Source organism: Rhinatrema bivittatum, chromosome 2, assembly GCF_901001135.1.
Source record: "Rhinatrema bivittatum chromosome 2, aRhiBiv1.1, whole genome shotgun sequence".
Classification (NCBI taxonomy): Eukaryota; Metazoa; Chordata; class Amphibia; order Gymnophiona; family Rhinatrematidae; genus Rhinatrema; species Rhinatrema bivittatum.
Genome location: NC_042616.1, coordinates 690,057,095 through 690,080,547, shown reverse-complemented (window position 1 = coordinate 690,080,547; position 23,453 = coordinate 690,057,095). Strand labels below are relative to the sequence as shown.

Genomic DNA, 23,453 nt, shown 5'->3' with positions numbered 1-23,453 from the left:
TCCAGTTTCACAACGTCCTCCTGCAATTTATCATAATCCACTTGAGATTTAACTATGAATAATTTTGTTCATCCGCAAATTTGATCACCTCACTTGTCGTACCCCTTTCCAGATCATTTATAAATATATTAAAAAGCACCGGTCCAAGTACAGATCCCTAAGGCTCTCTGCTGGTTACCTTTTTCCTCTGTGAAAACAGACCATTTAATCCTATTCTCTGTTTCCTGTCTTTTAGCCAGCTTGCAATCCACAAAAGGTCATTGCCTCCTATCTCATGACTTTTTATTTTTCTTAGAAGTCTTTCATGCGGGACATTGTAAAATGCCTTCTGAAAATCCAAATACATTACATCTACCAATTTTCCTTTGTCCAAATGAAGCAGATTTGTTAAGCAAGACTTCCCTTGGGTAAATCCATGTTGACTGTGTTCCATTAAACCATGTCTTTCAATATGCTCTACGATTTGATCTTGAGAATAGTTTCCATTATTTGTACCGGCACTGAAGTCAGGCTCACTGGTCTATAGTTTCCCAGATCGCCCCTCGAGCCCTTTTTAAATATTGGGGTTACATTGGCCACCCTCCAGTCTTCAGGTACAATGGATGATTTTAATGATAGGTTACAAATTTTTACTAATAGATCAGAAATTTCATTTTTGAGTTTCTTTAGTACCCTAGAATGCATACCGTCTGGTCCAGGTTATTTGCTACACTTTAGTTTGTCAATCTGGCCTACTACATCTTCCAGGTTCCGTTCAGTTTGGTTCAGTTCGTCTGACTCATCACCCTTGAAAACCATCTCTGGAACTGGTATCTCCCCAACATTCTCATTAGTAAACAGGAAAGCAAAGAATTAATTTAGTCTTTCTGCAATGGCTTTATCTTCCCTAACCGAATTTAACCTAACCGACTCCCTCACAGGTTTCTTGCTTCGGATATATTTTAAAATGTTTTTATTATGAGTTTTGCCTCTACAGCCAACTTCATTTCAAATTCCCTCTTCGCTTGTCTTATCAATGTTTTACACTTAACTTGACAATGCTTATGCTTTATTCTAGCAAAGAGTTATAGGATATGCCTACTTAGTCCAGCAAATAGTTGGCATAGTGATGTTAGAAAAATATTAAATAGGGGGGAGATATGATAGAGGTCTTTAATATCATGAGAGGTCTGAATCAAGTAAATGTGAATTGGTTATTTACACTTTTGGATAATAGAAGAACTAGGGGGCACTCCATGAAGTTAGCAAGTAGCACATTTAAGACTAATCAGAGAACATTCTTTTTTCACTCAATGCACAATTAAGCTCTGGAATTTGTTGCCAGAGGATGTGGTTAGTGCAGTAGTGTAGCTGGGTTCAAAAAGGTTTGGATAAGTTCTTGGAGGAGAAATCCATTAACTGCAATTAATCAAGTTGATTTAGGGAATGGTCTCTGCTATTACTGGCATCAGTAGCATGGGATCTTCTTGGTGTTTGGGTACTTGCCAGGTTCTTGTGGCCTGGTTTGGCCTCTGTTGGAAACAAGATGCTGGGCTTGATGGACCCTTGGTCTGACCCAGCATGGCAATTTCTTATGTTCTTATGTTCTTAAACCATTTCTTGAACCCAATGTCTTCCACACAGTTTTACAATCATGATGTTGACTGGACTGGACTATTGCAACTCTCGTCACTCTGGTTTCCCCTCTAATATTTTAAGATCTCTCCAAATTATTCAAAATACTACAGCCTGAGTACCGATAGATGCCCATATCCAAAAACACATCACTCCAGTGCTTCAAGTCACTACATTGGCTTTCGGTACCTTAGCACAATCAATACAAATTAGTAGTTGTTATATATACCCTACTAGATAATGTAACCTTACCTTGGATATACTCAACCTTAAAAATTTACATTCCTATATGCAACCTTCGTTCCTCCAACCAAGGACAGACATTTCATCTCCATGAGCTGCACATCTGACAGAGACACAAGAAATTACTTTCTCAATAGCTGGCCCTATCCTATGGAATTCCCAGCCTGCATCCATACGTGGCATAAAAGAACCCAAGGTGTTCAGAAAACCTCTTCTTTGAACTGGTAATGTAATATATAATTTAGGAAATTAAATATACAGTTAGCGATCTTGCTCAGCAGATCAGAATATTCCCATGGTTATTAGAATTGATATTAAGTCTTTGATAACTTATTAGCAACCTGTTTGTGATTGTCACTTGTGTCTTTGATTGTAATGTTATAGGTGAATGTGATGATTTTATATATTTCATTTTGTATCCCACCCCAATCTTTGAATGGTAGAGGTAATAAATATTTTAAATAAATAAACATACTTCAATTTTCTTTTAAGGGTAAGCAAGCTCCATTTGCCAATTTTGACCCATCAACTCTACTTCCTGGATCCCAAGATTACTGGACTTATCATGGCTCCCAAACATATCCTCCCCTTCTTGAATGTGTCACGTGGATTATCTTCAAGGAGCCTATTACTCTCAGCTCCCAGCAGGTACAACATGCGGTGACTGTATCAAACTTTCCATGATTTTGCTTTCCTCCCTAGACAAAAAGAGGGAATACTTTAGCATTAATACGCTTCAAAACATGCTAGAACAATTAACATCCTGGATCAGTTTCAGTAAAGAATTTGTAAAGGTTTCCATTTAAAATATAATTATGTACTTGGTCAAAGCTCCGATGAAGAAATAGGTCATGAAATATGATCAGTTTATATCACTGACCAAGCTCAAATAATTTCTCCAAACTTATATAGTCAATAATTTTCAGTCCCTGAACAACAAAATGACAACATGAAAAAACAAAATCCTAAATTTGAAATATTATTTGATATACATGCTGAAATTTACAAATGTTTTGAGGGTTTGACCTCAAATTGACATTGCTGTTAGTTATTGGGAAATCATTTGGCTTCATTTGAGGGTGTGTTTTCCCTGTTGTGAGTTAGCAAGGAAAAGATATGAGCATCTTAACTAATGCAATTCATTTGCAAAGAGGAGAGTAGATACTCTTTGATTATATTAACCCAGGCAAGTCAATGACTTTACAGAGAATAAAATATTTTTGTTGCAGATTTGGCCAAGCCCATTAGATATTGCTGAGATATGGAACTGAAAAGCAGGTTTCCTCAACATTTTCATTGAGAATTACTAATTAGTCTGACTTTTCGTATACCCACAATGAATATTTATTAGATTTATTTATTTATTTAAAATTTTATATGACTGGGCTTCACCAGTCACTAATATTTCCCAGGGATTTTCTAGCTGGGATTGTGTAGGAGGGGTTTTCTATTTTAGAATTCATCTATTTGGGGGTATGGCATCTAGGTATATAATCCCCTGGAGCATGCTCAGTGTTTTAGTGGGAAAGAGCAGCTGAAGGGTTGGTGAGACGAGCAGCTGGAGATTCCCAAGGATCTCAAGCAACTTGTTGGAAGATTAATAGATCTCTCTAGGATTTCAGCTTAGAAGAAAGAAATCCCCTAAGGATTTCAGTCACTGTTGAGGAGTTTGAATCCACTCAGGATCTTAAGGAAGACTAGTGGAATGGAGATTCTTCACAGGGTCTCAAGATAAGATTAATAGATATATTTAGGGTAGACCTCTGCTCATCACTTTTCTATTTGGATATGATTTTTGAACTTTGACCTTAACCAGCCTGAAGACAAGGGTGTACTCCTTGTATCCCAAAGGATTGGGACAAGGATCTTGTTTTCTTGAACAGCCTGAAGAAGCAGGGTAAAAAGACATTATGATATTTTTGAGATAAGGACTTAAGGAGCTAATCCCTATTGAGAATTTTCCCAATTGAGAAAGAAGTTTAAGAGTTAGATCAAAGTACAGTTTTAGATGTTTTTGTACTTGGGGACTGTTACCCTGCAGTTTTGTGTCTGGGGATTTTCTTCTACTTTTTGATTGACTTTATGATGGAACCTGTTATCTTTTCTGATAGGAGTTAGCAATCTGTTATCAGTTAGACTGCGGAGTTAGCAATCTGTAGACAGAGTCGCTAGGAATTAGCAGTCTGTTAGGGTTTGCTCCTCCCAAGGGGAGGAGTAGCAATCCTGTTGAGCTTTGCTCCCCCAGAGGGGAGGAGCTAGCAATCTGTTAGTGACTCTGCTAGGGTTAGCAATCTGTTGGCAAACTGATTTGGAGTTGCTCCCCCAGAGGGAAGAGGTCAGCAACCATATAAGATCTGTTCTTCCAGAGAGGAGGAGTTAGTATCTGTTATAGATCTCGGCACAGTGTGGCAACATGATATACAAGAGTTCTCCTGAAGGGAGGTGTTGGCCATCTGTATGGTTCCTGCTAAGAAGTAGCAATTGGTTATGATACAGTTCCTGAGGAAGGAGATGTTAGCAACAGTTGAGGGTTAGACTACAAGGTAGCAGTTTGTTGTACTCAGCTCTTGAAGTGTGAGAGATGAGCACTCTAATGTAGAATGGTGAATCCTTGGGCCGATGGCAGATGACAGCGCCCTCAGGAGGATATCCTGAGAGGGACCACTGGCTAGGCTTGGGTATGGAGACAGACACAGATAGTTCTTATTAGACAGGTAGTAGAACCACCAGAGGTGGCAGTAGTAAGCTGATGTGCCTGGCAGGGCTGAAGTCCCTCAGATCCTGGAACTGCTATCTCTGGGTTTGCTGAGCTGTAGAGAGAGACTTATAGATAGTACGTAGATAGGATATGCTGGATACATAACCAGAAATAGATGATACACTCACATAGATTAATAAGAAGGCTCAGTAGGTGGAGAGAGTTAGGCCCTCGAGGAGCGAGTACCTGGTTCCAGGGACAGCTCTGAGAGAACGATGGTAACTCACAGTTATCTATCTCTGTAATTGTTTCTAGACAATAGAGAATAGTTAGTATATTCAGGAACAGGAGCCTCTAGGCGAGTACTGGCTCCTATATGCAAACTGAAATAAGAACTCACAATATCTGTATTTGAAATAGCTTCTGAAATAGAAGAGAGTCTTCGGAGGATTTTAGGAACATGGGCCCTCGAGGAGCGAGTACCGGTTCCTATCTGCAATCTGTAAATAATAACTCACGATCTCCGTACCTGCGATAGTGTCTTAGACAAAAGAGAATCTTCAGAGTTCTAGGAATATGGGCCCTCGAGGAGCGAGTACCAGTTCCTATATGCAACTGGAATAGAAACTCACAATGTTCACGACTGCGATCACTTCCAGGCAATAGGGAGTCTTCTGAGCATTCAGGGACATAGGCCCTCGAGGAGTGAGTACCGGATTCCGTCTTAGCAATCTGAAAACAAGAGGAGAGAGCGGGGCCCCCAAGGAGCGGGTACCCCTGATAAGTTCGAAGAGGCAGAGCAGCGGAGAATGAAGCGGGTTAAGATGATCCCCACAATCAATCCCTTGCTAACTCGATTCATAAGCGTAAGCAAAGACCTTTTATGTTGGAAGCTGATGACGTCACTATGGGGAGGATGCCTCCGAGGTTTGTCCCCTTGCTGGTACAAACTTCGGAGCGCACGCGCACGCATCAGGCCAGCCCATGGACTCTGGGAAGAAAAGGCGAGGAGAAGCCGTGGCAGCAACTGTCCATCAGACCCGAAGGGAGTCGCCTCAGAGGTAGAGAGAGTGGAGCGAGGGCAAGAACAGGCACGAACGCAACAGAACCCAATTCCAGTTACCCATCAGTACATGGTAAGAATGTTTTCTCCATGGATAATGGTGCAAGGGAAGTGAAACGAGAACTAACACCTAAGATAGACAAGTTGACAATAATATTCATTGACATCATATTTCTGATGCTGTTTTTGATTTTAGGTATTGTGGCTTGGATCATCCCTTTTAATTTATAGTAAAGACTATATTTCATTTGAACACCTATTACAGACAACAATTTGGTTTTTCCTACCAGTTTACCCTCTTTTTACTCACTAGGAGATGAAGGAACCTCTTTGTTCCTCCGTTTTTCTTCCTATTTTTCTGACTTTTGTTTCCCTGTATTGTTCCTCACCATTTGGCACTTTATTTATTTATAAAACTAGCGGTACCTGGCCACGCGTTGCAGTGGCAGAGTCATGTTCTTTACCCTCCCTCCCCCTTCCCCTTGCTCATTTACCTCAGTCACTCATCCTCCTCCCCCTTGGTCACTCACCCCCCCTTCCCTCCCCTGTCCCCACTCCAACTCTCTCCCCTCACACTCCCTCCCCTGACACTCACCTCCCCCCTCATTCTCCCTCCCCTCACTGTTACCTCCCGCCACCTACTGCCTACCCTTCAGATCAGAAAACCTTTGTCTTTCTATTTCTGTGGGAACCCCCCCCACCCCCCCCCCCCAATCCCAACCCTTTAAATCAAATAACCCCCCACCCTCCTGCCCCCTCCCAAGACCTGGGAAATTAAAATTGTTGGTGCTACATGTGGTCTGTCCCTGGGTGTCTGTGCACGTTATGTAGCCAAATAGGGGAGTGCCTAACCAAATTTGAACTTCCAAATTTGTTTTGTGGTCTGGGGAGGACTATTTTGGTGCGTTCCCGAGATCGTGCAAGTTTAGGGTATGTATTTGTGTGTGAACCTCCCCCTTCCCCCAAAAAACAACTCTATGAGAAAAGTTATCTTAAACTAACCACCCCACACTCTCCTGCCCCCCCCCAGCCCTGCGAAAAACAGTAGCCCACCCCCCTGCCCCCCCAGAGTTGCTGAATGAATGAAACCTGCCCCCCCTCGTGACCCCTCCCCAAGATGTTCGCAATAAATTCATCAACACCCCCCTCTCTCCAGACCCCCCGAGACCTGATAAAAATGTCAGTTGGTGGAGCAGGCGTTCAGGAGCGGTCCGGGAGTGATGTATTGGCGTTGGTCCGTCGGCTGCGAGCACTGAAACGGATTCCGACGGCCCTTTGCCCTTACTATGTCAGTGGGATGGAGCAATGGCAGTGGTAGGTCCTCTGACATAGTAAGGGCAAGGTCCGCCGGCTGCCAGTCCTGAAAATGGCACCGAGGGGCCCTCGCCCTTACTATGTCACATGGGCTACTGCCGCCATTGGTGTTCCCGAGTGGCATAGTAAGGGAAAGGGCCATTGGCGCCATGTTGATTGCTGGCAGCTGACGGCTGTAGTGCAGGAGATGTGTCCCCGACCGGTCCTGGCCCCCCGCTGGAGCCTCCCGGACTTCTGTCAGGTTTTGTGTGTGTTGTGAGGGCCTGGGAAGTAAATAAATTTGGCATGTGTGTGGGGGGTGTGAGGAGGGTGGTTTTGTGTGTGTTCGGAGGCTGTGGGAAGTAAATCAATTTGGCATGTGTGGGGGGGGGGGTGTGAGGAGGGTGGTGGGTGTATTTTATCTGTAAAGGAAATAGTTATCTTCCGGCGAAAAAAGTGCACGAATGTGTTAAAATGGAAGTGAAACGTGGACCTGGACTGGCGAAATGATTAGTGTAGCGTGTGTTAGTGTAAGGTGTAACAGATGGCGCTTACATCCAGCAGATGTCGCTGTTTTCTCGAAAAAAGTTTTAAACGTATTTTACCTGTCACAGGTGTGACATATCTGTAATGTAAGTATAGAAGAACCTTCCTGTATGCGAAATGAAGGTTGTGTCCAAATTTGAAAGCAATCGGTTCAGTGGTTTCTGAGATTAGCAATTTTGTCCAAGCTATTTAACATTTTTATTTATATATATTTTATATACCGTCATTTAGAAGGTTCCATCACAACGGTTTACATAGATCCTAGATAAAACAAATAAAATCAGTAATAAAAACAATAATAGGCTAATACATTATTCAGTAGTCACTTCCTGCAGAGTTCTGAATTTAATCGTGAAGTCATCACAGAGGACAATGCCAGGGACCCCGGAAGAGAAATGTTCCTCCTCGTCTGGACTTGAACCTGGACTCTTAGCACCCCAAGTCTAGAATAACGCATCAAAATGGAGGAACCGCTACATTTATAATTTGCACTATCAACCATTCTAGGAGAATCACAAATAAATATATATAAAAATACATAAAATACAAAAATTTAAAACATGAATAATTACATGGATCATAAAAATGTAACAAATCAATATAGATTATATTTTTATTCATTTTTCCCAAAATCAGGTAAATTTGTATATTTTGGTGACTCTGAAACCAGTCCTGTTTGTGGCCTTTGAAGACTGGAGACAAACAGTATTGCTGTGTACCATGCAATGGTTCCCAAACCTGTTGTTTTGACCCCATTGCCAGTTAGGTTTTCCAAATATCCACAATGAATATGCATTAGATATGTTTGTATACATTTGAAACACAGTACATGCAAATTTATTTCATGCATATTCATTGTAGATAATCCTAAAAATCCAACTGTGAATTTAGGTGTAGATTTTATAACATGCACGTGCACGTGCACGTCCATGTGTCTATGGTTCGCGGCGCGCACAATAGATATGCCAATTTTATAACATGCACACGCCAGCACGTGCATGTTATAAAATCTGTGGGCCGTGTGCACGTGCACGCAAGATTTTATAATCTGCATATTTATGTGCGAGCGGCGTGCACAATGGGAGAGAATTTATGCAAACTCCGCATGATGACACATTTGGGCCTTCCCCAGTTTCCTCCCAGTCCGTTCCAATTAAAGAGGGAACTTCCCTAATCCTCTGTCTAACCTTCCTTCCCCTTTCTTTCTCCTCCCCACCCTCTAAAGATTACCTACCTGGCCTTCATTTTTTTATTTTATTAATTGCTGCTCCTTGGGAGCAGAAGTAATTTATGCGCACTAGCCAGCTGCTGGTGCGCACTTCCCCAAGACAGTGGCTAATGGCCACTGTCCTGGTTGGCCTCATCCCACCCCTCCCCACCTGGAACATTCCCCCCAACCCATCTCTTTTTCAGGGCCACACACATAAGTACCGATACTTGTGCACGTATTGGTACTTATGCGCGTGGCCGGGCCCTTTTGAAAATTTGCGTGGCGCACGCAGGGCCAGTCATGTACGGAAGTACCAATTTTTACGTGCGTCGGGCATTTAAAATTCTGCTGTTAGCCTCTAACTTTAGTTAGGCTCTTAACTTTAGCCTCCTATTTTTAGTGAAACTCCAAACATAGCCTCCTATCTATAGTTAGGACCCTAAACTTAGCGAGCTATTCGTTCATACAGGAAGAGCCACTTATCTTAGCCAGCTATTTAGTGCTGAAAACCACCACTAGCCAATTAAGTTGCTTTCTCAGACCCAACCAAATACTCAGGACTGCCCAAAATTTGAGTAGCTAAATTTAGATACTTAGAGAAACTAGATGCTTAGATATAGCAGCTCTGAAGTGCTAGATTTTCAGAGGGATCAGTATAGTCATCTAACTCAGGAGATAGGTGACTAAATCACTTTGAAACTCAACCTCGTTATGGGGAAATTTTGAATTGCCTGGCAATATTCAAGGTTCATGAGCACTTGAATTCTTTGATGCTAATTTTCAAAGGAAGCTTCAAGTATATGTGTACAAATGGCACATGTACTGAGTACCTGCCATTTTTGAGTGTGGCTCATTGAAGGTAAAATAGTGCATGTACATTTGAAAATGTAAATATATGTGCTGTTTTCTACCCATCTTAAAATGCCCCTAGGAAGACCTCTTTGTAATCTGGTAAAAAGTACGCACATTGTAGAAGCCCACACATATATTTAGCTGCACAGAAGAGGACAAATTTCAGCAAGGACAATCTACCAGGATAAATACCTTTGAAATTGATGTTCAAAGTCATATGGATCCAATTCACATTAACCAAATCAAATTTCATATCAACTCAAATGTATTTATTTTAACTACTTTTACCAAAAATGTTCAAGGTAGAAATTGACATGAAAATAAATCAGATAAAATCAATAATAAAACAAGTCACAAATACAGCAAAAAGATGAACACATACAAACAATAATAAAACAGACAGAATATAGTCAGTCATAATAGAGCATAAAATAATCAAGCCAAGCCTACACAGATACACATCAGAAAATAAAACAAAACTGTATATAGTGGTAGATCTGAACAATGATAGCCTTAATAAATTAAAACAAATGTTTCTGCTTTAATAAAAGACAATTCTGTGATTCATAGAAAGTTGGAAAGCCTTGAAAATATATCCAAAGCAAAAAACCTTCATCTGATTAATTTTCCTAAGGTTGATTTGATTTCTCCTAAAGAAATGTTTAGGGAATATTTGGTAGAGGTTCTAAAAGTTACTGTTGAATCTGTCCCACCAGTCTCTTGAACTTTTTATCTTCCTAAGACTCGAAAGGAGAAACTTACGGGTTTAGTGGGGGACATAGTTTCATCTAGTTCTTGGAGGAGAAAAATCCATTAACTGCTATTAATCAAGTTTACTTAGGGAATAGCCACAGCTATTAATTGCATCAGTAGCATGGGATCTTCTTAGTGTTTGGATAATTGCCAGGTTCTTGTGGCCTGGTTTGACCTCTGTTGGAAACAGGATGCTGGGCTTGATGGACCCTTGGTCTGATCCTGCATGGCAATTTCTTATGTTCTTATGTTCTTACCTCCCCTGGACACTGGTAATTTAACTGCCTTTTTAGAAGATTCAGGTGAGGGTCATGTTAATGTTGCTACATTGGTGGTTAACCAGATTTTGGAACCTGATAAAGCTTGGATCATTAGTGGCCCGATTTTGAAAGGGCCATGCACGCAAATAACAGGGGTTATGCGCTTGGCTCGGCTCGGCGTGCACTGAGTGCAATTTCGGAAGGACCCGGCCACGTGCATAACCTTCGTTACACGCCAAAGTGCCGGACCTCTCTGCGAGGGGCAGGGCGGGGGGGGGGGGGGGGGCAGACTGGGACAATGCCATTTGGACTTGGAGGGAACTGGAAAAAAGGCCAATTGTATCGCCAAGCATAATTTGAACATTGCCCTCCTGCACGCAAGGGGTAAATTTTTAAATGGCTGCATGGGCATCCATGTGTGCGTGGTTCCCAGCATGCACACATGGACGCACCAATTTTATAACATGTACACGGTGACGTGTGCATGTTTTAAAATCCAATAACTGAGCATATGCGCGTCCATTTTTTTATCGGCGTGCACATGTGCACGTGGGTGCCCACTTGCGCGCGCAGGGGAGGTAATTTTTAAACCACACGCAGCGACACGATAGGGCCTTTGCCCAGTTGCCTATCCCCCTACCTAACCTTCTTCCCTTTTCCTCTTTCCTCTCTCCTCCTCATCCCCTAAACCCGACCTACCTACCCTATTTTATTTTATTGCGAACCTTACCTGCTCTTCTGAGCAGTAGTAAGTTCCGCGCACCAGCAACCCGGGACAGGGCCTAATGGCGCTGTCCCAGCTGGCCTCCACCCCACTCTGGCCCAGCACTTCTGCATGTACCAGGAGATACACGTGTGGTTGGTTGCTCTGAAAATGTGCTTGGCACGCACGTGGCCCGGCCATGCATATATCTCCCAGGATTTGCGTGCGCCTGACTTTTAAAATCCCTCTGGAAAAGTACTACAGATTGTTGCTATGTTTTATTTAAACCAGGGGTGGGCAATTCCGGTCTTCGAGGGCTGCAAACCGGTTGGGTTTTCAGGATATCCCTAATGAATATGCATGAAAAAGATTTACATATGACTGAGGCAGAGTGCATGCAAATCTCTCTCGTGCATATTCATTAGGGATATCTTGAAAACCCGACCGGTTTGCAGCCCTCGAGGACTGGAATTGCCCATCCCTGATTTAAACTATTCAGCTAAAGGTTTAGTTAGACATGGTAATGTTAATTATGCTTTTTTTAATTTAGTCATTAGACTGCTTTTGTTGCGCTGGAAGTGGACCCTTGGCCTGGTGCAGGAATGGTATGGAGGTGGAGCACACAAGGAGACAGAGGCTAGCTGGAGCTTCACCAGTAGTAATCCGGGGTTTCTGCAGGTTGAGCCCTTGGGTACCCGGACCGCCTGGACTTAGGTGGGCCTCACAGGGTCTCCCAGAGAGGTAGTGGAGAGGTGTGCCCACGACGAGCAAAGGTGCGCGGCTGATGAAGTATGGAGGAGCAAGACCGGAACCAGGATCACTGGAGACCTCTGGAAAGCAGGAGATGAAGGTCCTCCGGCAAAGTAGGCAGTGCCTATAGCTTCAGCCGGAAGTAGGCCGTGGGTAATGTCTGAGCAGGCTGGTCTGGTGGTGAAGGGAGCAAACAGAGTATCCAAGTGTAGCGCAAGGGTCAATGCCAGTGTATCAGTCCGAGAGTGGTCAGCCAAAGCAAGGGTCAGTTCCAAGGTCAGTCCGTACATGGTCAAGAGAGGCGAAAGTCAGTTTAGGCAGTGGTCATATGTGGTCAGGAGGCAAGCAGTGGTCAATTCCAAGCAGCGGTCAGACGTGGTCAGAAGGCAGACAGAGGTTGGTTCCAGGCAGCGATCAAACGTGGTCAGAAGGCAGGCAGAGGTCGGTTCCAGGCAGTGGTCAAACATGGTCAGGCAAGCAGGGGTCAATACTGTGAATCAGTCCGAGGAGGTACGACAAAGGAGAATGAGGAACACAGGAACTCAGGAGCACTGGAACAGACAGAACACAGGAACCCTGGAGCACGACAGGAACAGGAACACAGGAGCACTGGAACAAAACAGGAGCACAGGAATGCAGGAACACTGGAACAAGACTGGAAGCAGGTAACACAGGAACAAGGAACAGCAAACTTGTAACACCGAGGTGTCGACCCGATTGCCAAGGCGAGGCTCTGGGGACTGGGCCTCGCCTTTTATACTGTGATCAAGTGAGCTCATTAGTGGGCGCCGCGGACTGGCTTCCCGTACTGGGCCCTTTAAAGGGCTGCGCGGTCCGAGCGCACGCACCTAGGGGCGGGGACGACGCCGTTGAGGACACCGAGCCCTGGCATGAGGAGCATTGCGAGATTGAGAGCCTCGATGGACCTGGAGACGCCCGGGGGTGCCGTGGGTGAGAGGCACTGGTAGTGGCTGCGAGTGAAGAGGAACCGGAGCTGGTAGACGGGAGTGCTAGGTGAGCAGGCCCGGTCACGGCACCAAAGCGACCGGGATGTGCAACAGTACCCCCCCTTCTAGGCCTCCCCCTTACTGGTTTAGGCTTGTTGGGGTGTTGCTGATGGAGCTCACAGAGGAGGTCTTTATCGAGAATGTGGTGGGATGGCTCCCAGGAATTCTCTTCCGGACCGAAGCCTTCCCACGAGAGGAGGTACTCCCAATGGCCTCTACAGCGTCGGACATCGAGGACCTCTCGTATTTGTAAGGTATACTCAGATTCCGCAGAGATTTGAGTCAGTGGAGGAAGTCTTATAGAGGGCCAGGATAAGACAAGAGGTTTAAGCAAAGACACATGAAATGTGTTATGAATGCTGAGACTGGCAGGTAGCTGTAATTGATACGTGATGGCTCCCACCCTCCGTATGACAAGGAATGGCCCCACATATTTTGGGGCCAGCTGTTGAGAGGGCAACTGGAGGCGAATGTGCCTGCTGCTGAGCCAGACTCATTGCCCGGGTAGAAATATGGGTGCGGCCCGCCGATGAGCGTCAGTGACTCGTTTGGCTTTGTTGGCTGCTTGGCAGAGGCACTCCTTGACCTGGACCCAGAGGCGATGGATAGTCTGAGCCGTGGACTGTGCCCCTGGTGACGGTACACTAAGTGGAATTGGCAAGGGCATACGGGGCTGACGGGTGAAGACTACTGAGAATGGAGAGACCTCAGTAGCGGAGGCAACATGGGTGTTGTGAGATAATTCTGCCCATGGGAGAAGGTCGACCAATTGTCTTGCTGGTCATTGACATATGACCAGAGGAAGGCTTTAAGGGATTGGTTGGTCCTCTTGGCCTGGCCGTTAGCCTGTGGATGATATGCCGAGGTTAAACATCTTACAGAGGGACCTCCAGTATTTTGCGGCAAATTGGGGGCCACGATCAGATACAATCTCTTGTGGAAGGCCATGGAGACGAAAGTCATGGGTCAAGAAAAGGTGAGCTAGTTCTAGGGCTGATGGTAGCCCCGGAAAGGGGACAAAGTGAGCCATTTTTGAAAAGCAGTCAATTATGACCCAGATTACAGTATGTCCCTTGGAAGGAGGCAACTCTACGATAAAGTCCGTCAATATGCTGGTCCATGGTTCAGTTGGTGCTGGGGGTGGTTGGAGGAGCCCCCAGGGTCGGCCGGTAGGAGGTTTCTGTTGAGCACAGATGGGGCACAAGTCTATATAATCTCTGGCGTCCTTGACCATGTTAGCCCACCAATAGTGTCAGCGGAGCATCTCGAGAGTCCGGGCTCGGCCGGGATGGCCAGCAAGTTTGGAGTCATGGGCCCAATGGACTCCACGCTCCCTGAGACGATTGGATAAGACTGTCTTACCGGCTGGTACAGTAGTGGTCACTACGAAGGATATGCAGGTGGGGTCGATGATATGTACTGGAGTTTCTGGAGTATCCTCTGGTTCTAGGGAATGTGAGAGCGCGTCAGCATGAAGATTCTTTGCCTCAGGGCGATAACGGAGTTCGAAGTTAAAGCATGAAAGAATAATGGCCAACGGGCTTGTCTCAGATTGAGTAGTTGGGATTCTTTTAGGTGTTCCAGGTTCTTATGGTGGGTAAAAATGGTAAACCTATGTTGTGCCCCTTCAAGCCAGGGATGCCATTCTTGGAGGGCGAGTTTCACAACCAGAAGTTCTCAGTCCCGATAGTGTAATTCCGTTCTGTGGGCGAGAATTTGTGAGAGTAGAAGCAGCAGGGAATCAGGGCTCCCTTGGTAGAGTACTTGCTAAGGACTGCCCCAGATCTGATGGTGGAGGCATCGACCTCGACAATGAAGCGGTGACTTGGGTCCAGATGATGGAGACATGGGCCAATACGAAAGGCATCCTTTAATGCTTGGAATGCAGATTGAGCTTTGGAACTCCAAATTCGGAGATCCGTTCCTTTCTTTGTCATGGCGGTGAGTGGAGCGGCCAGCGTGGAGTAGTCTGCTATAAAGTGACGATAATATTTTCTGAAGCCAAGGAACCTTTGCAAGGCCCGTAATCCTATGGACTGGGGCCAATCGCGGATTCCTTGGAGTTTGTCTGGGTCCATGGTGAACCCTTGACTTAAGATAATATACCCCAGAAATGGAAGGCTGGGTTGTTCGAAAAGACACTTCTCTAGTTTCGCATAGAGTTGGTGCTCTCTGAGCCATTGGAGAATGGTTTGGACATGGGAGCATTGGGAATCCAGATCCTTGGAGAAGATTAGTATATTGTCCAAGTATACTACAACGAATGTATAGAGAAGGTCTTGAAAGATATCATTCATCATCCGTCGGAAGATGGCAGGAGCGTTGCATAGCCCAAAAGGCATAACTACATATTCATAGTGTCCATCGCATGTATTGAATGCGGTCTTCCATATGTCCTCAGGCTAGATTCGGATTAGATTGTAGGCTCCGCGCAGGTCCAACTTTGTGAAGATTTGTGCTCCCTGTAGCCGATCAAACAGCTCACTGATGAGCGTAAGTGGATACCGGTCTTTCCGGGTAATGACATTCAGCCTCTGTAATCAATACAGACTCCCATCCTTCTTTACGAAAAAGAACCCGGCACCTGCTGGAGATGTGGAGGGTCTTATAAAGCCCTTAGCTAAATTTTCTTTGATATAGGTAGACATAGCTTGAGTCTCTGGGAGAGAGAAAGGGTAAGTTCTGCCCTTAGGTGGTGTGGTACCAGGTATGCATTCGATAGGCAATTGAACTTCCGGAGTGGTGGCAGGATATCTGCCTTCTGTTTTGAAAACACATCTTGGTATTCCAGGTAAGGAGAAGTCAACCCCATAAGAACATAAGAACATAAGAAATTGCCATGCTGGGTCAGACCAAGGGTCCATCAAGCCCAGCATCCTGTTTCCAACAGAGGCCAAACCAGGCCACAAGAACCTGGCAATTACCCAAACACTAAGACGATCCCATGCTACTGATGCAATTAATAGCAGTGGCTATTCCCTAAGTAAACTTGATTTATAGCTGTTAATGGACTTCTCCTCCAAGAACATATCCAAACCTATTTGGAACCCAGCTACACTAACTGCACTAACAACATCCTCTGGCAACAAATTCCAGAGCTTTATTATGCATTCAATGAAAAAGAATTTTCTCCGATTAGTCTTAAATGTGCTACTTGCTAACTTCATGGAATGCCCCCTAGTCCTTCTATTATTCAAAAGTGTAAATAACCGATTCACATCTACTTGTTCAAGACCTCTCATATCCCCCCCTCAGCCATCTCTTCTCCAAGCTGAACAGCCCTAACCTCTTTAGACTTTCCTCATAGGGGAGCTGTTCCATCCCCTTTATCATTTTGGTTGCCCTTCTTTGTACCTTCTCCATCACAACTATATCTTTTTTCAGATGCGGCAACCAGAATTGTACACAGTATTAAAGGTGCGGTCTCACCATGGAGCGATATAGAGGCTTTATGACATTTTGCGTTTTATTAACCATTCCCTTCCTAATAATTCCTAATATTCTGTTTGCTTTTTTGACTGCTGCAGCAACTTGAACCAACAATTTTAAAGTATTATCCATTATGGTGTCTAGATCTTTTTCCTGGGTGGTAGCTCCTAATCTGGAACCTAACATCGTGTAACTTCAGCAAGGGTTATTTTTCCCTATATGCAACACCTTGCACTTGTCCACATTAAATTTCATCTGCCATTAGGATGCCCAATCTTCCAGTCTTGCAAAGTCCTCCTGTAATGTATCACAGTCTGCTTGTGATTTAACTACTCTGAATAATTTTGTATCATCCACAAATTTGATAACCTCACTCATTGTATTCCTTTCCAGATCATTTATATATATATATATATTGAAAAGCACCGGTCCAAGTACAGATCCCTGAGGCACTCCACTGTTTACCCGTTTCCACTGAGAAAATTGACCATTTAATTCTACTCTCTGTTTCCTGTCTTTTAACCAGTTTGTAATCTACGAAAAGACATCGCCTCCTATCCCATGACTTTTTAGTTTTCTTAGAAGCGTCTCATGAGGGACTTTGTCAAATGCCTTCTGAAAATCCAAATACACTACATCTACCGGTTCACCTTTATTAACCCCCTTCAAAAAAATGAAGCAGATTTGTTAGATTTACCCAAGGGAATTCTTGCCTATGTTGACTGTGTTCCATTAAACCATGTCTTTCTATATGCTCTATGATTTTAATCTTGAGAATAGTTTCCACTATTTTTCCCAGCACTGAAGTCAGGCTCACTGGTCTATAGTTACCCAGATCGCCCCTGGAGCCTTTTTTAAATATTGGGGTTACATTGGCCACCCTCCAATCTTCAGGTAAATTGGATGATTTTAATGATAGGTTACAAATTTTAACTAATATATCAGAAATTTCATTTTTTAGTTCCTTCAGTACCCTAGGATGCATACCATCCAGTCCAGGTGATTTGCTACTCTTTAGTTTGTCAATCTGGCCTACTACATCTTCCAGGTTCACAGTGATTTGGTTCAGTTCATCTGACTCATCACCCCTGAAAACCATCTCCAGAACTGGTATCTCCCCAACATCCTCATTAGTAAACACGGAGGCAAATAATTCATTAGTCTTTCTGCAATGGCCTTATCTTCCCTAAGAGCCCCTTTAACCCCTTCAGTCATCTAATGGTCCAACCGACTCCCTCACAGGTTTCTTGCTTTGGATATATTTTTAAAAGTTTTTATTATGAGTTTTTGCCTCTATGGGCCATTTTCATTTCAAATTCTCTCTTCGCCTGTCTTATCAATGTTTTACACTTGACAATGTTTACATTTTATCCTATTTTCTTCAGATGGATCCTTCTTCCAATTTTTGAAGGATGACTTTTTTGCTAAAATAGCCTCTTTCACCTCACCGTTTAACCATGCCGGTAATCGTTTTGCCTTCCTTTCACCTTTCTTAATGCATGGAATACATCTAGACTGCGCCTCTAGGATTGTATTTTTAAACAATGTCCATGCCTGTTGAACACTTTTAACCTTTGCAGCTGCACCTTTCAGTTTTTTTTCTAACTATTTTCCTCATTTTATCAAAGTTTCCCTTTTGAAAGTTTAGTGTTAAAGCTGCAGATTAACTTATTGTCCCCCTTCCAGTTATTAGTTTAAATTTGATCATGTTATGATCACTGTTGCCAAATGGCCCCACCACTGTTAGCTCTCTCACCAAATCCTGTGTTCCACTAAGAATTAAATCTAAAATAGCTCCCTGTCTTGTTGGTTCCTGAACCAATTGCTCCATGAAGCAGTCATTTATTCCATCCAGAGTTGTTGAGGTTAGTACTGGTACGGGTGGAGATATCTGTTGAAGACATTGACTTTGACATCTGGGTCCCCACTGGGTCAATTGAACGAGTGCCAGTCAAAGTGGGGTGAGTGTAGCTGGAGCCATGGGAGGCCAAGTTCAATAGATCGATCTCTTCGTGGAGAGTATCCACGGTCAGTTGGATTGCTACCATATGATGAGTTATTTGGTTGGGTAGCAGTTCTTCATGGATAGAGGTGATGTGTAGCGGTACATCTAGCAGTTGAGTGGGTATCTGGAGGAGAGTGATTATCTCTTCTAGGATGAAGTTCCCACCTGCCCCCGTATCTACGAGGGTGGTGATGGCGAATGAATGCACCTCCCTAAGGAGGGAGATGAGCAGCAGCAGTTGAGGGCCAGAAACTGTGGCACCCAAGCTCGGAACCCCTGCCAGGCTCAGGCTTTGGAGTTTCCCTGATGCACAGGGCAAGTCTGGAGGAGATGGCCAGAATCCCCACAGTAGAGGCAGAGACCAGACCTTCTTTGAGGCGTTCCTCGGGAGTAAGGCGACCATGGTTTATCTGCATGGGTTCCTCCTGGGATTGAGATCTTGCTGGTGGTGCCTTGAGCTTGGGGCTCATAGACCTGGGTGGTCGTAGGGTGGGAGGTCAAAGAGTCTTAATTTCCCGGTACCGTTCTCAGAGACGGTGGTCAATTCACCCAACTAGAGAGATCAGTTCTTCCAAGGATGTGGGAATCACTCGGGCGGCCAGCTCATCCTTTAAGACAGGAGATAACCCCTCTAGATATAGTGCCCGCAGGCAGTCTTCCTGCCATCCCAACTCAGTTGCTAGGGTCCAGAACTCCACCGTGTACTCAGACAGTGAATGTGATCCCTGGCGGAGATGTAGGAGCTGGTGGCCGGCGACCGCTGGTCAGCCTGGGTCCTCAAAGGTGTGCCGGAATGCTGCTATAAATTGTGTCAGCTGCTGTAGCATAGAGTCAGAGCATTCCCAAAGTGGGGAGGCCCATGCCAGGACTTTCCCCGCCAAACGAGAGAGAACGAACATGATCTTTGTCACTTCATCAGGGAAGAGAGTAGGTTGCAGTGAGAACTGAATGTAGCATTGATTGATAAAACCTCGACATGGACGAGGATCTCCATTGAAACGGGGTGGAGCTGGGAGGGCCAGCAATGCCCAAGAGGGCAATGTGAAAGCATACTGGTTGTGGGTGAGAGCCCGTGGGTTGGCCAAATTGGATTCCTCGAGTTGAAGATACAGTCTTTCGACTGAAGTGGCCAATGCTTCGATGAACTGTTTTTGCTCCCGGACACATGCTGCCAGACCGGGAATGGCCGGCAAGACGGAGGATTCCGCCGAGTCCATGGCCTTGGCAACCTGTTGCGCTGGAGGTGGACCCTTGGCCTGGTGCAGGATTGGTACAGCCTTCTGGTCGGACCCAGAGAGTGCCTGCCACCAGGAGGCGGAGCACACAAAGAGACAGAGACTAGCTGGAGCTTCGCCATTAGCAATCTGGGGTTTCCGCAGGTTGAGCCCTTGGGTACCCAGACCGCCTGGACTTAGGTGGGCCTCGCAGGGTCTCCTGGAGAGGTAGTGGAGAGGTGTACCCATCACGAGCAAAGGTGCGCAGCTGGTGATGGAGGAGCAAGACCGGAACCAGGATCACCGGAAACCTCTGGAGTACATCAGGAGATGAAGGTCCTCCGGGCAAAGTAGGCAGTGCCTATAGGTTCAGCCGGAAGTAGGCCGCGGGTAGTGTCTGAGCAGGCTGGTCTGGTGGTCTCTCAGAGTGTAGCGCAAGGGCCAATGCCAGTGTATCAGTCCGAGAGTGGTCAGCCAAAGTAAGTGTCAGTTCCAAGGTCAGTTCGTACATGGTCAAAAGAGGCGAAGGTCAGTTCCATGCAGCGGTCAAACGTGGTCAGGAGGCAAGCAGTGGTCGGTTACAGGCAGCGGTCAAACATGGTCAGGCAAGCAGGGGTCAGTACCGTGAATTAGTCCGAGAAGATACGACAAAGGAGAACGAGGATCACAGGAACTCAGGAACACTGAAACAGACAGAACACAGGAACACAGGAACACTGGAACATGACAGGAACAGGAACACAGGAGCACTGGAACAAAACAGGAACACAGGAATACAGGAACACTGGAAGCAGCTAACGCAGAAACAAGGAACAGCAAACTAGTAATACTGAGGTGTCGACCCGATTGCCAAGGAGAGGCTATGGGGACTGGGCCTTGCCTTTTATACTGTGATCAAGTGAGGTCATCAGCGGGCGCCGCAGACTGGCTTCCCGCACTGGGCCCTTTAAAGGGCTGTGTGGTCCGCACGCGCGTGCATAGGGGGCGGCCGACGCTGTGGAGGACGCCAAGTCCCGGCGTGAGGAGCATTGCGAGACTGAAGGCCTCGATGGACCTGGAGATGCCCGGGCATGCCATGGGCGAGAGGCACTGGCGGTGGCTGCAAGTGAGAAGGAACCGGAGCTGGTAGATGGGAGTGCTCTACCAGCGGATCCGGTCACGGCACCAACGCGGCCGGGACGCGCAACAGCTTTTATGTCTGGCAAGGCTCCTCCTGATATTATTTAATTTTTTTTTCACGTTTCTTGGCCAAATTTGGGTATTACCTTCTATATAATTATGGGTTGGTGAGTCAGTGAGCTATCCCACTTCTTTTCTTGCTTAGGAATTTCTTTTATGTTGAAGCAATTTTTATTAACGTTTCACATAATACACTGAAACAACCGTCTGGGTGCAGGTTGGTTCTGCGCCCGCTGGAATTTATTTTATTTATGGCTCCCCCCCTTTAAATTTTGTGGGCTTTTGTGTATTTTCTTTATTCATATTATGTGACATATTTTGTGATATTATCTTCTATTGTACACTTTTCCTAATAAGAAGATTTCTTGGAATGTTTTGTTTAAATATGATAAAAATAAAGTTAAAAAAATTAAAAACATAATAAAATGTCAGCCTCCCAAGTGAGAGAATATTTAAATGTATTTATTTAGATTTTTTTTTATATTCCACCTTTCAACTACTTCAAAGTGGATTATATTCAGGTACTGTAGGTATTCAGGTACTGAGGTAGAAAGCTGGTTGCGCTGACATCACTCCTTGAGCATACTCCATGCATTTCCTCTGCCCAATTCCAGATGTTGACGATGTCTTCTGAGTGAGCTAGTATGTCTGTAAAGAAATAATGATCCTTAGCATACTGTAATGCAGCAGATATTGCATTCCAACCCATAGAGTGGGAATTGCATAAAATCCCTCATTGTGCCCCCATTGTCATCCTATTCACCTCTGTTCAGTCTCCCCAGCATCCACTTTTCAAATTCAAGTTAGCAAATAAGATATTCACTAAACCCTACCAAATAGTTTTTCACTTTGGCTTCCTTGCCGTCTTCTAAATGGGTGAATCAACCTACCTAAATACTGAAACTTTGGAAGAAATGCAGAAGATAAAACACTCAAAGGGCTTGATTCATCACGGTCTGTTTCCAGCAGTTACAGGATTTATTTATGTATTTATTTGGATATATTGCCTGCCTTTTTGTATAAGAAATTCACTCAAGTTGAGGTATCAGAATAATAACATATAGTACAGACCTGTAAAGATAGTAGCCTAACAATTCTACTTGAAGGATAAGAATGGATGGAGGATGTGGTTAAGGCAGTCAGTGTAGTGTATGGAAAAATCCATAAATTGCTATTAATCAAGTTGACAAGGGTCAGTTTTAAGACCCACGCACATGCGTCCATGTGCCCGTGGTTCCCGGTGCACGCACAGGGACGTGCCAATTTTATAACATGCATGTGACGCGGCATGCATGTTATAAAATATAATATCCGTACGCACATGCAGTCCGATTTTATAATCAGCACACGCATGTGCAGGCAGGATCACACTCGCATGCAAGAGAAGGTGGATTTTATAAAGAAACATGCGGCGATGCAATAGGACCTCCCCCAGTTCCCTCCTAGTCTGCTCCCCCAAGTCCCAGCTGGCCTCCGTCCCACTTCGCCCTGCCCCTCCCCACCCAGACCCCGCCCCCCCAACCTGCCCCTTTTTCAGGGACTGGCACTTGTGCGCATACAGGGGTTTACGCATGAGGCCGGGCCGTGCGGCATGCGCAAGGCCCAGCCACGCGCCTAAACTCCAGTTTTTATGCACGCGAGCCTTTGAGAATCCAGGCTTTATGTTCTTAAAAATATAAATCTCAGTAAAAACAAAAAGTTATAGCAGCACATTCAAGAAATGAACAATATAACTAAGGGTCTCATTTTCTAAAGTTTCGCAGGCTCCAAATGAGGCTCTTAGTGGTCTGGAAGGATTGTAGAAGGATTCTTTCTCTTGGGTACTGAGTCCTTTTCCTTTTAGAATCTTGAAAATCAATTCAGCATTTTGAATGTAGTTCTATAGGGGACAGGTAAACAGAGTTTTTGTAGGACAGGTGTGATATGGTTATGTGACTTGTATTCCTCTATCAATTGTGCAGTGGAGTTTTGTATGAGCCGGAGTTTGTGAAGAGCCTTATCTCTTATTCCCATATATAGGGGCAGATTTTCAAAGGGGTATGCGCATAACCCCCAAAAAGCTGCCCCTTCTACCCCCTGCACGCGCCAAGCCTATGTTGCATAGCTCGGCGGCGCGCACAAGCCCCGGGACGCGAGTAAGTCCCGGGGCTTTCCTGGGGGGCGTGTCGCAGCTGGCGCGTCATCGGAGGCGTTCCGGGGGGCGTGGCCACGGCCTCCGGACCAGCCCCCGGATCGGAACATGGCGCGCCGGCAGCCGGCCCACATGCGCAAGTTACGCCTGTCTCTGGCAGGCGTAACTTTTGAAATAAAGGTAGGCAGGGGGGAATTAGTTAGGGCCGGGGGGGTGGGTTAGTTAGGGGAAGGAAAGGGAAGGAAATGGAAGGTGGGGGCGCCAGAAAGAAAGTTCCCTCCGAGGCCGCTCAGATTTTGGAGCGGCCTCGGAGGGAACTGAGGCAGGCTGCGCGGCTTGGCGCGCACAGGCTGCTGATTTTGCGAAGCCTTGCGCATGCCGACCCCGGATTTTAAAAGATATGCGCGGCTATGCGCATATCTATTAAAATCCGGCGAACTCTTGTTTGCAAACAGAAGTACACGCTCGCGTACTGTTTTAAAATCTGCCCCATAGTGTTCTAC

The 23,453-nt window shown here is 45.2% G+C and overlaps 2 protein-coding genes across 5 annotated transcripts in view; one reads left to right on the top strand and one right to left on the bottom strand.

Moving 5' to 3' along the window:
- The window catches only part of LOC115085498 (carbonic anhydrase 1-like), a 61,732-nt gene that overhangs the window by 35,589 nt on the left and 2,690 nt on the right, over window positions 1–23,453 (top strand). For both annotated transcript variants that reach the window (XM_029591599.1, XM_029591598.1), the window contains one exon: window positions 2,350–2,505. In XM_029591599.1, coding sequence (XP_029447459.1) covers window positions 2,350–2,505 — 156 coding nt within the window. The remainder of the gene's footprint in view (window positions 1–2,349; window positions 2,506–23,453) is intronic.
- Window positions 21,316–23,453, bottom strand: part of LOC115085496 (carbonic anhydrase 13-like) — a 62,067-nt gene continuing 59,929 nt past the window's right edge. For 2 of the 3 annotated variants that reach the window (XM_029591593.1, XM_029591595.1), the window contains one exon: window positions 21,316–21,467. In XM_029591593.1, coding sequence (XP_029447453.1) covers window positions 21,337–21,467 — 131 coding nt within the window. In that variant the 3' untranslated portion in view covers window positions 21,316–21,336. The remainder of the gene's footprint in view (window positions 21,468–23,453) is intronic. The other variant, XM_029591597.1, reaches the window with a different exon arrangement.